The sequence below is a fragment of the Rousettus aegyptiacus genome, unplaced genomic scaffold (genome assembly GCF_014176215.1).
Source record: "Rousettus aegyptiacus isolate mRouAeg1 unplaced genomic scaffold, mRouAeg1.p scaffold_m13_p_11, whole genome shotgun sequence".
Classification (NCBI taxonomy): Eukaryota; Metazoa; Chordata; class Mammalia; order Chiroptera; family Pteropodidae; genus Rousettus; species Rousettus aegyptiacus.
This window is the reverse complement of record NW_023416286.1, coordinates 52276431-52293608: the sequence shown is the minus strand read 5'-3', so window position 1 is coordinate 52293608 and position 17178 is coordinate 52276431. Positions and strand designations below refer to the sequence as shown.

The window sequence follows — 17178 nt, the reverse complement described above, 5'->3', positions numbered from 1 at the left end:
GAGTTTGGGAGGAGGAGAAAAGGGGAGGGAGCTAAAGCCAAACTCTCAGCTGAAACCCCCTCACGTGACCAGGTGGATTCTAGCGAACACTTCAGCCATAAGGCAAGGGAAAACACAACACAGAAAATAAATGCCGGAACATCTTGTCATTGTTAAATATATGATGCAGTAACATCGATTTCCTGGTGTTTGGGGCTTGCATTTCCTAGTCTACAGTTACGTGAGATGCCTTCAGAGGACTTGGTTATTTTTGTATTTGCTCTCATTATTGTTATTTTTGGAGTGATGTTGTTTTTCCCAGAAGTAGCTGTCCAATTTTTTTTTTTTTCTTTAAAGCACTGAGCATTGGGACCACTTAATTGCCACAAATGAATTTCACATCTTCTGGTGTATATTGTGTGCAATCTTAAAATATATATTAGTAAAAATCTTCCACTTTATATCCCTTGTGTTCTATATACCTATTATAAATATGTCCTATCCTCCTTCTCCCCCTCGACATCATAATTTATTTCTGTCTTAAGGACTCTAAGAGGTTTGCCATATGTGCTTCACCTTGACACAGAGCACCCAACGCTGCGGCCTCGCTCAGTACCTACCCCGTGGTCCTCGCAGCCAGGACAGCACCACCATAAACCAAAGTGTTGTAAGGCTCAATTGGGGTGGAGGGGAGGGGAAGGGAAAGTGAGGGGACAGGGGAATCTGACCTACCTTTTTTATATATGAGAATCCTTTAATAACGTCAATGATGATGGAATTACGGCCTATTTGACCTTTGGCTTTGAAACGTCTAGGTCAGATTTGGCTCTCTGCTATTCTCCTAAATGCTTTCCCTGTGTTTAACAAAATGTGATAAGTATAGCAGCTGAGTCTGCTTTAAACATCATCCAAAGCAGACTGACTTTCCTACAGCTTCGGAGCTGTGCATCTTATTGCCAGTACCACAACAGTCCTGCCGGAACCTACCATCAGCGGCCTACTTTCTCTCTTCCCTCTCCAAGTTTGTTCCTCTGCTGACATTGCCCCTTTGTTCCACCCAGAGAAGAGGGACTATGTTTTTCCCTGCACACTGCTATCAGATAAAAGTGAATTCCTTCAAATGCACCTTAATCCACTGTGTGTATTGTTGTGTCTCCTACTTGCCTCTTAATATCTTAGCAAAACCAAAGTGCTGTGCTACCTAACTGGGTTTTTTCCCCCCTTCCCAACTTTCTGTTTAAGAGGCAGCAGCGTTGAACCGCATTTGCAGACAGCCCTTTCCCCCCACCCAGTCCCTCCACCAACTCCTAGTCTTCCTCGGCTGACAGCCTAGCATCTGACTGGAAGGTTCCTTATTAACAAACACAATTTCTATAAACGTATTACCCATTCAACTGTAGCTATTGTTGTAAATGGATGGAGTAGGAGACCTCAAACATTAATGTTCCATTAGTGATTCAGAATGTGGCGTGAGAGGAAATCTCATGTGAAGTACTGCAGAGCCCTGGATAACAGGAGTGTGCAACAGTGAGGACTAAAGGCTAGAGCTCTTTAAAAGCCCCACTCAGCCAGAGGTCTATGCAACAAGTCGAGGGGCACAGCCGAGGCAAAAGACGGCGTTTCCAGGCATGGCATCCCGGGGCACCTGCCCAGGACGCTCGAGGCTCTTTCTCATCTACCAATTACTCTGTCTTCCCTTGGCTTCTGTGTAGGCCTGAGTGACCGCAGCACATGGCTTCGAGGATGAGAGGTGTGAGGCAAGCGCTGCAGTCCGAACGGGCGTCTTCTACACAAGTCTTCCAGCTGTCGCTGAGCATCTGTACTCACCACGGCCGAAACGCTACAGACTAGGTAAGCTGTCCAACTCAACAGGGCTTTTCCGAGAAGGAGTGTTCCCTCTCCCCCGCCATGCGTCAGTCCACTCGAGACACAGGGGGTATCAAAACCCTCCACGGGCTGGCGGCAGCGGGACAGTAAGTTTCCTCCGGGAAAGCGAAGGCACCGCCAAGTCTCAGACCTTGTAGTAAATGTTCGCTGGGCTCTGGGGAGGCATCTCCTGGACTATGTACACCGGGTGCCCATAGTCCCCGCTAACCTTCTCATAGTGGGGACAGAAGACACTGTCTGCAGTCCTCAATGGGATGATAATGTCACTGGGCTCGGAGCCATTATTGTTGCCACTGCGCTTGGGCGTGGCCAGCGTGCTAAGTGACAGCGTGGCCGTGTGCTGCGGTGAATGCTTCCTGTGTCTTCTCCGGTACTTCAGCAAGAGGACCACCAGCGTGATGATGATGACGATGAAGATGATGCATCCTGAAGCAATCCCTGCGAATAAGGCCACTTCGGAACCAAGGATATTATTCCCAGAATGTCCGGCGCTGTTGCCGTCTGTGCTAGAACCTGCACAAGTTGAGAAAGAATAGTTATCACTGCCCCGAGTGCTGACGAGCTGCTTTTAGAGCTCTTCAAAATGTGAAAATTAAGCAGGGCCAAAGATTTAACTGGCAGCTAGACTTTGACAAACCAATTACCTCATTTAATAGCTAAATGTAAAAGGCAGAAGTCAGCAATCGATATGAAAGGAGAAGTGACTCTAGGTCGGATTTTCATGCTGCTCCCAAAGCACATCGTTTCCTTTTCATACATCATCGCCCATCAACCATGCTGACAGGCTGTGACAGCCAGCCCCTGATCTTGTCTCATGTCTTAACCCACGTCGGCCAGCCTGAGGCCGCAGCAAAAAGCAAAAAAGGAAGTGGCCGATTCTCTAGGTTGTCACTGTTTGCTACCTACGCTGCACTACTCTTGTGCTTCCTTCTAGAACTTGTGGCTTCCTGGGAATCCAAACAGCCTTGTACTCTCAAGACAAGCCCTGCCCACTGGCAGAGCGCCCGAGAACGCCAAAGGAGAAATGGGGAGGGGCTAGGAAAATGTTCGACTCCTAACTCGTTTGTATTATTTGATTTACACTTAAAATATATTTGGGAGGCAGCAGAAACTCTCACGCTGAACAGACTGCCAACCCAAATGTTAAGCACTAAAAAACTGCCTGGCATCATTATATTATCCATTTATCAGTTTGTCACAAGAATTTGACACATCTTGTCATTGAAAGTTAGAAATAACAACTTCCCTCCTTAACGCTTGGAAAGAGAAGGAATATTGCCACAGACGCTAAATTCACATGACTACCGGCCAGGCATACAGATTCCTAATACAAAACTGCTGACGTCTGCTCAACAACTACCACATAACAAATGTAATAGCATGGTAAAAAATTCACAGCTTCGTTCGAACAATGTTAAGAAAATAAAGTTAAATGACAGCCAATTTTATCTAGTATTTTAAACATTTGCCATGGATCTATCTAATAGTTTATCTTACACTGAAAATATCAAAAACATTTTTTCAAAAATAACCACCTGAAAAACACACCATTATGCAATGCTTTAAGATGTTACTATCTAAAATGAACAAGAGGATCAATCAGGCTCTTTGTGGCTTAGATATAATGAGGGATTAGAACTTAATTATATATACATTAACACTGGCTTTGAGCTAGTGTTCCAACCAGCATGATAAAGTGTCAGCCAATGAAAATAACTTTGGTCTGAGAGAGTAGTGCTAGTAATAGCACTAACTTTTGATGAATTCTACTCTTTTGAACGTAGGACTTTAGTAAAAATGAAATATTGTGTTTTTATCGAGTAATTAATAACAACTGAGAGCGATGATTACTGACCAGGTTAGTACAAGTTAATCCTACTGGTATGGAAGTGCTTTGACTCTGTTTTACCTCCTGAGATACTAAGTGTACTCTGCACACAGACCTACACACACAGGTCATGCTGCTATACCTGGATTCGATTTGACAAAGGGACTTGTTGTTGAACTTCTCCCATTTGTACCAGGTGCTTGTTCTGGATGTCTTGTTGGATCATTATGCCTGGTTGACCCGGCAGAACTTGCATCTATATGAAAAACAAATGATTACTTACAGCATAGACATCTGATAAGATCTAGCTATAGGAGCTGGGTATGCATCTCAGGAGGCATGAATAGCAATGAACATAAGACTCTTTATGCAAAGTACTATGAGATACAAGAATATAATGTTCCTTTTAAAACAAAATGGTTATTCTAGTTATTTCAAAGGTTTAGATTGTGAGGCCATCTGTGGAAACTATAGGGATTCTTGCATTTGGCAGGCAGAGCATTGCAGATGACATTTCAATTTAACTGAGCAAGTTGATTGACTACTATACCAATTTCTAATGAGAAGAATAATTCTTTCTGCACAATAGGTTATCTATAAGTGAAAAGCTCAATGAACAAAAGTCTTCTGTAGTCAAGATGCAAAAATGGGCAAAACTGCAAAAAACTGTTTCATTCTGGATATTTTAATTTTGAACCAAAGAGGTATTTTGCTTTTAAGAAGAAAAAAATATATATGTACACATATATGCCAATAGATATTCTACCAGGCTGACCTTAACTGTTATCTTCAATAAAAGAAGTCTGTTACATTGACTTGGTGACATCTCAGTGGCTCAAGGTGCAGAGAAAGGTTTGCTTTCGAAACTAAACTGAAGAGTGACTAAAGGTGAGTGTTAGCAATACTGGTGCCATACTAGCTGGGGGGCTCAACCAGATTACAGTGGCTTCATGAAGCAGCAGATGGTCTTTACCTTGTCCAACTTTCATGAGGATCTTCATGGCTCTTGTCTGGCACACCCCTCCCTCCTGGTTATCCAGGCCCTCCAAAGACCCATTTGATGTAGCTGATTAAAAATAAAATGGACAAAACAAAAAAATAAAGAAAAATCAGGAAATCAATAAGCCAACTTTACATGAACATGAAATGTCTGAAAACAATTTGAAAAATAAGAATTCACTCTTAGTCACAAGTTTTCTGAAAGCATGGAATGCCGAAAGTCAAAAATAAAATAAAAAGAAATAAAGAAAAATGGATACTGTCAACACTGCCGCATGTACGCTATCTGGTTTCAGATTTACTTAAGCACTTTCTCCTTCCTTAGTAATCAACTAATTTAGTATTAGTATATAGATAAAAGGGACAGCATCTTCTCAAAAGCTTACTGACTATTTTGGGGTCAAACTCAAAAGAGCAAAATAGTACGGTAATTTCAAAATATGGTAATCATCACATAACACCTGCTTCCTCTACTACAGATTTCCTGCTTCAAGAACAATTAGCTTGATGCTCCCTGTTTGTCAAGCATCCAAGTGTTGTAAACACTAAAAGAGAGACTCCCACAACCCTTTTCTTCTTTCCCGAGCCTCACTTGAGCTTAAGAAATATACTAGAATTCAAATTCTGAAGTTTGTCCTATCATTTTGCACTCGCCCAGAAAGAATGAATGTGTTATTATTACCAAGATCGACCTTCAACCAAGGTCCCTGTTTTAAGGCAATTCTGGATGGACAGAGGGAGGACCCACATATCCCACTGCTCCGTTAGGGTCCTGTGGCAAACAAGGATGTAAGGTGAGGGTTCTAGCTACCACTCGCCTCACGTCCGCCAGCTTCATGCTCCTTCTGCTTCAAGAGGGACAGAGGAAGAAGCATAGAACATTTGACCACTTAACAGTATTTTTTTGTAAACAGTCTGTGCTCTACTCTATTTAAACACATTATTGTTCTGTCCTTTTAGGACAGTGAGTTCTCTGAATTGCTTGGTAACTAAGGCTGTAAAAGGAGGCTGCCAGGTACTCTGCTGAGGAACAAGATTTAAATTACAGGTCAAATTCCGGAAGAGAAAAGAAAGTGGAGAGTGCTAGACATTTCCATTTCTCCAAAGTTCAAGGGGCAAGGAACGGAAGTGTTTCATAATACATTTCTGCAATGTAAATCATCCTCTGCTTTGATTATCAAAGTTTCGTCTACTAACATTACACTTTTAAAGGCATTCAAAAAAAAAGGAGACTTTCTGGTGAAAATAAATCCAAAAGACATTCTTTAAATGGCCTGTTTGTTTTCCAAATGGTTGGTCAGCAGACAAATTCTAAATGCATGTATAGAAATATGAATGCCATAGATAATTATATGAGCTGGAAAATAAGGCACTTATTTACTTGTCTTTGTGTTCTTGAGTTACCAACTTTTACTTTCACTGCTTTCCTTAAAAACAATGGCTGCATCTTATGTGTATAAATATCACTTTGCTTATCTGAGTGTTTCCTTAAAATTCTCAGTCTCACAATCATATCTCACTCTTCTGTTATTGCTGACACTGAGTTTCTCCTGGGAAACTGGGCAAAAGTTGCCATAATAATTTGGGGGTGGGGTGGGTAGAAAGTAGAGAGTATTCGTTTGTAGATTGTTGAGAAAATGTTTGGCAGATAAGTTAAAACAAATACTTAAAAACTAAAAAATGTGAATCTAAAAAAATTATCTTTTTTCCCCCCGTTCCTACATCTTTCTCTTTCCCTTTTCCCTCTCCCAAATATGTGCCTAAATTTCAAAGAATCCTTTTCTCTTAAAGGCTTAGAACAGTGTGGATATCTATGAGCGGAACTACTTCTGGACGTTATAGAGTAGTACTATAATCTTCACTTAGTTATTTAGAGTTTTCTCATTTGATCATTCTCAAATATTAAAATATGACAGAAAAAAACTAGAAAACCGATGTCTTTTTTGGCTGCCGGTTTCAAAGGTTTAGTTTACTTAACTCAAATGAAATCTCAATGTTTCCTAATTCATATACACATAAATTCATCCACATGCAAAAGTGCACCCAAACTCAAAGTTAAATGACTAAATTTTCTTGCTAAAAGCTAACACTAAGCTGACAAATGATAAAAATAAGATCTGGAGGGTGGTGCACAGAAAAAAAATAGAGGACAATACAGATTTATTTTAATCTTGAGGAAAAAAGTACAAAGATATTGGTGTGAAAGAAAAAAATAAATGAATAGCACAAAGGATAAGACGATGCAGGGTAGAGAAGAGTCACAGCAAAATATAATTAAAAACGGCATCTGCAGAGGCAGAAACTATTGACTACTTCTACTTTGTCAATTTGGAAGCATGAGAAGTGCATATAATTTGAGTGACTTTCTCTTTTGATTTTAATTTGTAAGCAATGCCTCTTCTCAATACCAATGGCTTTGTGCAGAGTTTCCTTTGGTTTACCCAAAATAATGTCAGAATACCCCACAACTCTAAAGAACTCTAAAAGTATTCAAATTAAATTGTAATCTATAATTTAACATCTACAGACTATGAGATGGTAGGAAAAAAAATTGTGGCAACGAAACTGCATTGTAACACTTGAAATTTTGTTGATTCCTTGGGGAGAAAAAAAAAGCCTTCAAGCCCTGGTATTGGATAGAGGGAAACCCACAGGTGCTGTCTTTGCAGAGGTCCTGGAAGGCGGAGGCTGCTGCTGGTTTGCAGGAAGGTGGGGGTTAAGGGGGAGAGTGGCCCAAGAGATAGAAGACTGTAAGTGAGGACAGTTTTTTCCCTTTAAGTCAACCTGGAAGTTGTAAAAGTTACTGGAAGATACTGAAAAGTTCACTACTAATGTTAAAACAGCTTAGATGTTCCACCATGAAAAATTTTTGCTCTAAGTTAGATATGATCCAAGTTGTCATGGAAAATCCTGTTTTAAGATGTTACTACCAACTGAAACTTCAGAAGGTAAGCTTTCTAGCAAACATAAAATAATTCAGAGTAACTTCAACTTATTTTATATTTGATTCCATGGTAAAAATTAACCTCTCCTTCTCTACTACCTTATCAGGGAGTATAGGGCCTATGGTTCTAATTCTAGAGGTCTCTCTGCCCTCACTTTGAGAACTGGCACATCCCAAAATGTCCTGCACTGATAGTGCCTCTTTACTGGAAGAGACTTCTGAAATAAAGCCATAGACTAATATTCTGATTTCTGCTGCAATAGCCAGTCACCAAGAAGTTTGAAAAGGTTTAGTGGCTGACTTAAAAAACAATCGTTAATGCTTGGTAATAAAATCTATTTCCATTTCAGGAGGCAATTTTGCAATTATTTTTATTGTTGATTGGAATGTATTGGGAATTTTTAACACAGAAAAAAAAAACAAAAATAAATTATTACCTCATTATAATTTGTTTTTCTTTGTATCTCTCTACCAGTATTATCTAATCCTGTTACAATCACTATTACTAAATGGATGAAATTTCCTTTAATCATTTAGAGACAGAAAAAAAAATTGTTATACTTAAGCTTTTAGTGCCCAGGCATTTTTTTTTTTTTCCCCCTCTTGGCCTGGGGCAGGGGCGGGGGGAAGGCGAGGGGAAACAGACTTTATAAAATTAAAAATTACAAGAGAAATTTCTCCATCTAGTTAGAAAATAAGTTTAATAAAAATACATTTTATAGCCTGTTTTTAAAAGCTTTTGCTTCAGGAAATCTAATTGTATGCAGTGAGTTTACTGCAATCACTACATTGTTCTCCCAGGGCCTGGTTTTCAGTGGGTGATCATTGCTCAGCAAAAAAAGTACCCTGTGTTCACACTGCCTAAAAGCTCTCTTTATATCTAAAAACTACACTACCACCATCTGCGGTTTCCCACTAATTTGCACACAAACTTATCTGTAGTTCTAGCTCACTGGAAATAGTAGCACACACTGGTTACCTGAGTGGGAAAAGGAGAATCATTGAGTAAAACAGACTAAAAGGGCAAGAATATTCCTGGGCTGTGGTTTTTAGACTGTGCCCAGGGAGAGGAAGTAATACTGCATTTTAACCTGTCCTCATTTGCTCCTTACTGCTCTGTATCCCAGGAGGCTAAGCTGCTGCGCTGGATATCTGTGATTTTCAGTCTATCATATGAATAACGTGCAAATCAGATGGAAAATTCGACTGCTGGATTAGGGCCAATATATGGGTCTTATTCACAAGCAGGTTGGGAATGAGGGCAGCATAAAAATTTTTTTCAGAATAACTTCTTAGCTTATGATGGAAGGAATGAAACATCAATATACTTGCATAATTTGGAGGATATTTCAAACTATTTTAAAATATAGCTATAGGGATGGGGCCAGGATGGGGTAGGGAGTTAATGTATACCCGAAAGCAAAGAAGTCCACCAAAGATAGTAAGTATACAGAGTGAAGAAAACCAAAGTTCAGTTTTCAAGTTAAGAATGAAAACCTTGTCTTTATGTAAAGCTGCACACGACATATTTGCTCTTATTTGAAGATGAAACAAATAGCGTTTTATGAAAATTCTCTATCTATATATCCTCTTTGTACTATTCTTTTCCACTACTATATTATATGCTGGCCCTGCTAATTTTAATTACTTAGGGCAGCCTTCAACATATCAGTCTCCTTGAGCTCAACACAGTCTTCTGAAGAACCGGAAGCCTATTACCAGGCAAACTTAGGAACTAAAAGCAGCATTAAGTGACAAATATGGAAAGTAAAGCTGGAACATTAAAATAAACATGATACACAAAATGGCTACTGTTTTCTTCTACCAGGGCTAATAACTCTTTGAGTGTCTAAAAGAAAAAAAAGTGGAATGAGATTAAGTTGAAAAACAAGGGAGCTGATTAAAATATAATTACTTAATATGAACATAACAACCCAGGAAGCTAAGATTTATCTACTTAGCATCCTGACATAAGTTCAAATTCAAATGTGTGATCCAAATTCAAAATATGTACTAAAGAAACAGGGATTCAATTTCTAGAACTAAAATTAATGTAATGTAATGCCTTGGGCATCATGATTCTCCTTTAAGATACCAACACAGGAGAAAAATTCTGAACATGGAAATGATGATGTTCACTAGATGCCAAAAAATAAATGCCTTTTTTTAAAAATTAAACTTCTGAAACAGAAACATCTGTATAACATGCAAAAAGAAAGAAGAAAAATTCACTTCTAACTTCTTCCTTTTTATGTTTTTCTCTGTGGCTTTACAGTAAAAGAAATCAGGAATATATCATCATGACTTTCCAAGGGACTTGTTGTTTTTGCTTGGCATACTATCAAAAAGAAAAATCAGCATTATTTCAAATCATATGTCATTTCATCCCATAATGTCCCATCTTAGAGTAAAAGTTTTATAAATACTTAAACGGCCTCACAGAAGAAAGAAAAACACAAAGGAAGATATTTTCAAAAAGAAATATGTATCCGTAAAAGCTTTAAAAAAAAAAAAATCTCCACTTGATGAAATAGCTCTTACTGGTATTTGATTAACCGATTTTAGTGTGTGGGGAATAGTTCACAGTTAAAACATTATGAATAAGCTATTCATAATGTAGGATGTGTGTATTTCTTACTCAAGAAAACATTGTTCCAGTATGATATGAAGAATCATTTGAATTAAAACCACATCACTATGGCTGTGTTTCGAAAATTTAAAGCCGTAAATCAAGCGTTAAGAAGTAATAACTGGCTTAGCCCCAGTGACTTCTATACAACACAATTAATTAATTTCTTTGCTAGAGAGAATGATTTGGAAAAATAAATTTTAAAATGAAGTCACAATTTAGACCTTCCTTCCAGTATTCTAGCATTAAAATGAGTTATGGTAGCTTGAGTATAACTCTTGACTAAAACGGTATAATTTTATTTCCTCAGTTTCAAACGTTCATCCTGAACAATGATAGGATGTTATATTGACAGCTTAGAAAGAGTAGTTGTTAAAAAAAGTAATAACCTTGAATCAGTTTAGTAAACTGTGCTTGTGTGTTCACTAAAAGATTTAATGACATATTACTTTGCCACTTTACAGTACTTTTTTGGAAAGACAGGAGATATGAGGATACTAGGTAGAACTGAGTCTGAAGGTGCCAATATACTATATGTTATTATAGCTCCTATCTCATACATCATATGATACTTAGACATTGAGGGAAGTCGACCTATTGAGAGAATAGTAACAATATAAATTAATAAACGCCACATTTAGAACACAACAAATTGTCATAGCTTACTCATGAAAACTTTTAACTATTAAGAACTATATACAAAGATCAACTGACAACCATTGAAGATACTAAGAGTCATAGTTATCTTTGATAACATAGTCCTGAAAAGTCAGTAATAACATAAAACCAGAGTAAAAAAGATGGGAAGTAGTGAATGCATTTGTGTGTGTGTGTGTGTGTGTGTGTGTGTGTACACACGCATGTGCACAACTCAATGCCCTAACACTTTTCTGAGAAATCTCAAACAGTCCTGGCAATAAATTACCTGTCTTTTTTTCCCCCATTTATTAGAAATATGATTAAACACATGAGATTATTTATGAGTGGTTTATTTTATTTTCCATCAAAATATTGCTTACATTAACTTATTGTCTTTATTTTTTAAACAAATTCTGTTGAGGAAAAACATCCCCTGTTAAGACTTAGATTTTATTGCTAAAAGTTATGATGATTTTATGCAGGTAGATTCTCTTATTAGGTTAAAAAAGTTCAACATGAATCCATAAAAAAGTTTTTATCTAATATGTTTTAAAAGAATTTATCTAATTTTTGTAGTGATTCAGACAAAATTAATATCATGAGAATATGAAAATGTGACAGTCAACAATAAAAGAATAATTACCTTCGTGCATGAGAGTCAACCTTAAAATGGGCCCAAACCTACTAAACAAGAGGAATTGTGCATTAAAAATAGGTGGCCAGATGACCACTTCAATATAATGACCACACTCACAGTTTTTTTTTTAAAGAATGATGTAAGAGTTCTAAAGATAAAACATAATTCCCTATTGTCTATCTAAGCTTAAGTATTCAAATTTTTTAAAAATGAGACTTCCTAGTCAAAAGATAATGATAATATCTAATGAAAATATTCTGAAACATGAAGCATGCATTTGAATGAATTATATTTCTAGCACACAATCCATTGCCCACTCCTGAGTTTTCAACAGTCTTAATCATTAAAATATCTTTGTGGAAATATGGAAATGTCTAGATAGCAAAGGGCCAGAGTAAAAAGTTCATGGTGGGGAGGGGGTGCACATCTCACAAACCTCTTGCTCATTCTACTGTCACTAATCATAGGCAATGATATTAATGACCCAGTAATTGCGAGACCGCAGCACTGAAGTGGAAAACACCCAGCAGAGGCAGAGTTCAGCTCTGGGTGGTAGGACTTCCCCAGGGACTGAACTAATGTTTGCTGACAGTTTAGAATACAACACTACAGATGAGAAAACGTGCCACTCTGATAGCATAATAGTTTAGATGGACATGATGTTATTTGCTTTGACCACTTAGCCAGCAGTGGTAACCCCAATAAAAGGCCCTGTTTGAATTTGCCCTATAGATGAACCTTATTCCGTTCAGGGGACGTGTTCTCCACCCTAAGAATCCAGAGCAATTTTCCACATGTTTGCTTCAATAAAAGAATACCTTTATCTCCTGGTTTAATATCAGGAACAATGAAACTAGGCTACCTCACTAATGCAAAAAGCCATTTGTGAAGCACATTTGTCTTTTAACAACATACAGCCGGTTCCTCCCTGAAGTGATTGATTATGCTCCTGCCACAGGTTTTGCCAGTCCAGTCCATCCATCCAGCCATCTATCCGTCCGTCCGTCTGTTCGTCCTTCCATCCATCCATCCATCTATCCAAATCACAGCACTTACACTTGACTAAGGAGATTTTTAGTTTCATAATCCCTCTATTTGTATATTTGAGAAACTTTTTAAAAACTAATTTTACTATTTAGCAACTTTCTACTGAGGACCTCGAAATACTTGATAACATTAAACGAAATAGAGTAGCATAGTCTTATTAAAGAAATGGAATTAATAGATAGTAGATCTAAAAGGAAAAAGGAAATTTAGCCGATCTGACAAACTGTTATTACAACCACATTTTCGCAATGGCCCTTTCTCCATTCCTATTGTTCTGTAGAATGTTCTCAATTCAATTTTGGGGCATATGATTGAAGATAGTTATTGCCGCAGTTAGTTACACAATATAGGACAGGGCATCAGGCCTGGCTTGTTTGATAGAAGCATAGAGTTCCTTAGGTATCTAGATCACACGAGTGAGCTTCTTTGCTACTGCTTTGGATGTGTTCCATATGTACATATACTCTCTTCACTGTAATTATGTATGTGATGTGATATATATGCATACTATCTTTCCTCCCACTGTATATGCATTTATTTGCTTGGTGACTCAGGAGGCACTGTTATAAACTAATGACTCTAGTCTAATGGTCTTGACAGCCCTAGTTTGGATCTTGACCCTGACATTTCATGACTGTGTGAACTGTACTGAACAACTCACACTTTCTAAGTTTCAGTTTTCTCACAGAGATAAAAATTTCTCTGTCACCTGTGTTTCAAGACTCCAAAGTGACAATAGAGTATGTGAGGCACAACACTTCTCCTTGACTGGTCAAACACCTAGCCTGAGATTTCAGAATGTTAGGAACAAACTGTGATTCTTAAAATACACAAATAAGTTTTTTCAAAGTAACCTTTTGTATCTCTCTATGCCTCTTGGCTATTCCTTAAAGTGCTTTCTTTTGCTTTAAGTTTTGATCTTCATGATGAATAAAGGCTATTAAGAAACTTGTTCTCATGCTCGTACTAGGTCTTTAGTATTGTTCAATTATTTATAAGTCTAAGTGAACTTTTAAAAATCTATACATGCAGGTTGCTAAGAGATATTCAGATGTATTTTATGAACTAGTAAAGGCAGATTCGTTCCGAAATTATTCCTAAATAATTTCTTTTTTTCCTGAGTAATCGCCCTCTTTTCTGATCTGCTCTTGTTTGCTCTTATTTTGCATATGAGGTTTTAGTCTCTCCCATTACTTTAAGAGCTAGAGTCATCTCATTTTTTGGTTGGTTATTTTGCAATTAATAATAGTGTTCGCAGGACTCTCTCTGTCTAGCTCTAAATGACATAAGCTGTCACTACTGCCTAGGTGACACCATGGAATGTGAACAGAGTCTCACAACAGCCTTCTCCCCCTAAATCCCGAGTGATCTGGGATAAATATCCAAATGGCCATGACTCCATCAGACCCACGAGCTAGAAGTTTTTCAGCACAATCTCCAGTTAAACAGAAGCCAAGGCTTTATTCTGTAAGTGCAAAGAATTTAAGCTTTATTCATATTAAATTCAATAAGGAGTCTTACTGATATACTCTGGAGGAGCCTTCAATACAGTCAGAAAAGGTTTTCACATTATGTTAAGAAATAATAGAAACGACACTTCTAATTATCCAACTAATGAAATGATGTACTTCCCTAGCTAGTCTCGGTGACAAGGCAACTCTGATGCATTTTTTTTTCTCTAAAAGAATATTCATATTACATTAGGATGCTGCTAAAATTATCAAAATAAATACAGCATTTCCTTTGTATAACAGAGAACTGAGAAAAAGCCTCTGCAAAGTTGGTTAAACGGCAAGTGGGGGAAATGATTATGCATTTGGAAGACTCCTCCCGGTCCTGTCTCTTTTGGGTCTTACAGATGATCTGCTAACAAGCTTGGGCAAATTTACTGACAAAAAATTACATAAATGCATGTTTCTTGGTAAGGAAAGCCCAAGGACAAAAGGACTTTTTATAACACTCCAAGAAGACAAAGAGGGAAGATCTTATAATTAAGTTATGCAGCATTACTGAAACTTGTAAACTCCATGGAGTTTCATTCGACGGATCATTTTCAAATAAATGATACTTTCTAAATCCATCTTTCCCTCCCCTGGCTTGCAGGAAAGTGTAGGTTGCCTTCAGGCTTCAGTCTCATACATCTTCCCCAACTCCAAAGAGATTCTTAGTTGTGCCCATTTGGTGCCAACCATGGAAGTAATAAGCACTTTATATATATTACCTCATGTAAACCCACAACACCTAGAGAAGGCAGGTACTGTCATCATTCTCAGTTTATGGATGAAGAGACTGAGGCAGAGACTGTTTAAGTAGGCTGTTGGCGGGCATTCAAGAACCCAGATCTGTCTGCCTTCAGACTCTAACTACAACGTTAACCTGCAGCTCTACATGGTGTGTGCGTGTACATCCCCCAAACACCAAGACTCTGATGAACTTTCCATTGCAAAAATGGCAGTTGTAGGTTAAACATAAAAATGTGTTTAAATGCTTGAATGCAGTATTTACATGTAAGGTATCAAACATAAATCTTCACCCCAAAGTCAGAGAACGTAAGTGATAGGCTGATGTAGCCATACTGCTAAACTTGACAGAAATGTAGCTTTTGCTATGTTTATCATATTAATAATTCATCCAATAAAGCATATAACCACTTCACAGAGGCCACCCATTTTTATATATTCTAAAAGAAATCTATAGGCAAAAGGATATTTGAACACCCCCATAACTATTTTGCTAGGGAAAGAGTTTACAGTACAGTCAGTATATTTTAGTGCCACTTGCCATACCTACTCTCCAGATGTAAATAAAAGCAGAAAAAAAAAAAAGGAAAACAAACAAATATATAGACACACTCAACAAAAATACAGAAATGGAATCTGTTCTTCTGTTTTGATTTTTTTAAATAGTGTTTCATTATATTTGTGTGCAAGTTTTAATTTATTTTGCAATTTTGCTCAGCGGCGTAGTTTACGCCTAAAACATTGCAAAGCTGACTGTGGAGGCTTCCAATTTTATATGCTCTGATTAAAAAAAATTACTTTGGAGAACTAAACCAATGAAGGGCCTAAGAAATGGTGACTCATTCTAATTCATTCAGTGGTTTCTCATGGAAGAGTTTCTTAAGGTGTGGAAGGATGGCTGTGTGAACCCGGCAGGGTGTACGTTATAGAACAACTTTTAATCAAACAATCATTAGAAATGCCAACTTTTAGATTATTTTCCACAAATCCGCGTCTTTGCTACAGATTTTTAATAACATAAAAGCCACATAAAGCTAAATTGGGAGGTGCTCTGAGCACATGGTATTGTCTAACAACTCTATCATGGCCATTGTTCATTTACAAAATACTAACACGATGGCATTCATTTTTATCCATCTCTGATTCATAATTTTGGTAATATGATGAAAACCTTCTTATAGGCATTTTGCAAGATTTTATGCTAAGGTTGGTAAACCAACCCACGGAACCTTCATAAGGTCGGATGTTGCAAAGAGCCAACACACCAAAATTTCCGACTCATCCAGCTCCATCACTGCTAAAAGGAAACTAAACCAAGCACATCAAGTGTCTACAAGAAAACTTTATGACGCACATATTGATGAAGCCTGCGTCACAGTTTGGAATGCTTTACTAATATTAACTGAAGTGAAATAGACTTCCCCTTGACAACAGGCAACTTCAGAACAGATAGCTATATCATAAACCCTTTTTAAGCTTTAAAGAGATAATAAAAATAACTATAGGTTATGTAAAATGTTTAATGGTTTTCAAGTAATTAAAAATCTAAATGTAAAAACAAACAAACAAACAAAAAAAACCAGGGGCTTTTTCAGACCAAATCATTATAACATCCCTACCTTTGGATCATTTAAGATTAGGAGATTTTATTATGCAAATCAATATTTCAGTAATTAGCTCAAGGCTAATTACTGAAATAGCTCACTTGAAAAAGTCGATTCTAAACATTAAAATATATATATAATTTTGCCACATGTCAAAGCAAATAACCATCTATGAGAAAAATTAATGAGGATGCATAGCATTTCGTCATGTCATCTCCTAAGGGAATTAAGTGGATGGATACTCACTAGGTTTAATAATGCACTTCCAATTAAAAGTTCATATTTATTTCTAAAAGTGAAGAGTATGATGCCTGTATTTTAAATCTGATAACACTATAAATCAAAATAAATGTCTTTAAAAAATTTACAGCAGATCTTGCCCATTTCAATTGGAGAAGAGCCACACTAACAAGAGATCCTATATTAGATATATACGTTGACCCATGAAAAGGTTGGAAACTGGAGACTTCCATCATTAGCCAGAACAATAACGACAACAAAGAAATTAAAATTCAAAGAAAAGTTACTTTCTTGTTAAGCTCAGGCAGAAGGACTAGACCCCACATCTCTGGGCTCAGGGCTCCTGGAATCAGTTCATCTAGGAATTACCCGGCACCAATTCAGTCCACTGGCAATTTGGATAGTTGCCTATCAGAGTTAATGAAGCACTGCTCCAGACTATCATTTTTCTTTTTCCTCCCTACAGAAAGAAACCAGCACACAATAATGATGATTTTCATCCTAA

The 17178-nt window shown here is 37.4% G+C and overlaps 1 protein-coding gene across 1 annotated transcript in view; it reads right to left on the bottom strand.

Moving 5' to 3' along the window:
- Nucleotides 1-274: 274 nt before the first annotated feature.
- Nucleotides 275-17178, bottom strand: part of EFNB2 (ephrin B2) — a 42030-nt gene continuing 25126 nt past the window's right edge. The window contains exons 3-5 of the mRNA XM_016119610.2: nt 4668-4760; nt 3837-3950; nt 275-2379 (exon numbers count right to left, since the gene is read on the bottom strand). Of these exons, the coding sequence (XP_015975096.1) occupies nt 1991-2379; nt 3837-3950; nt 4668-4760 (596 nt within the window). The 3' untranslated portion in view covers nt 275-1990. The remainder of the gene's footprint in view (nt 2380-3836; nt 3951-4667; nt 4761-17178) is intronic.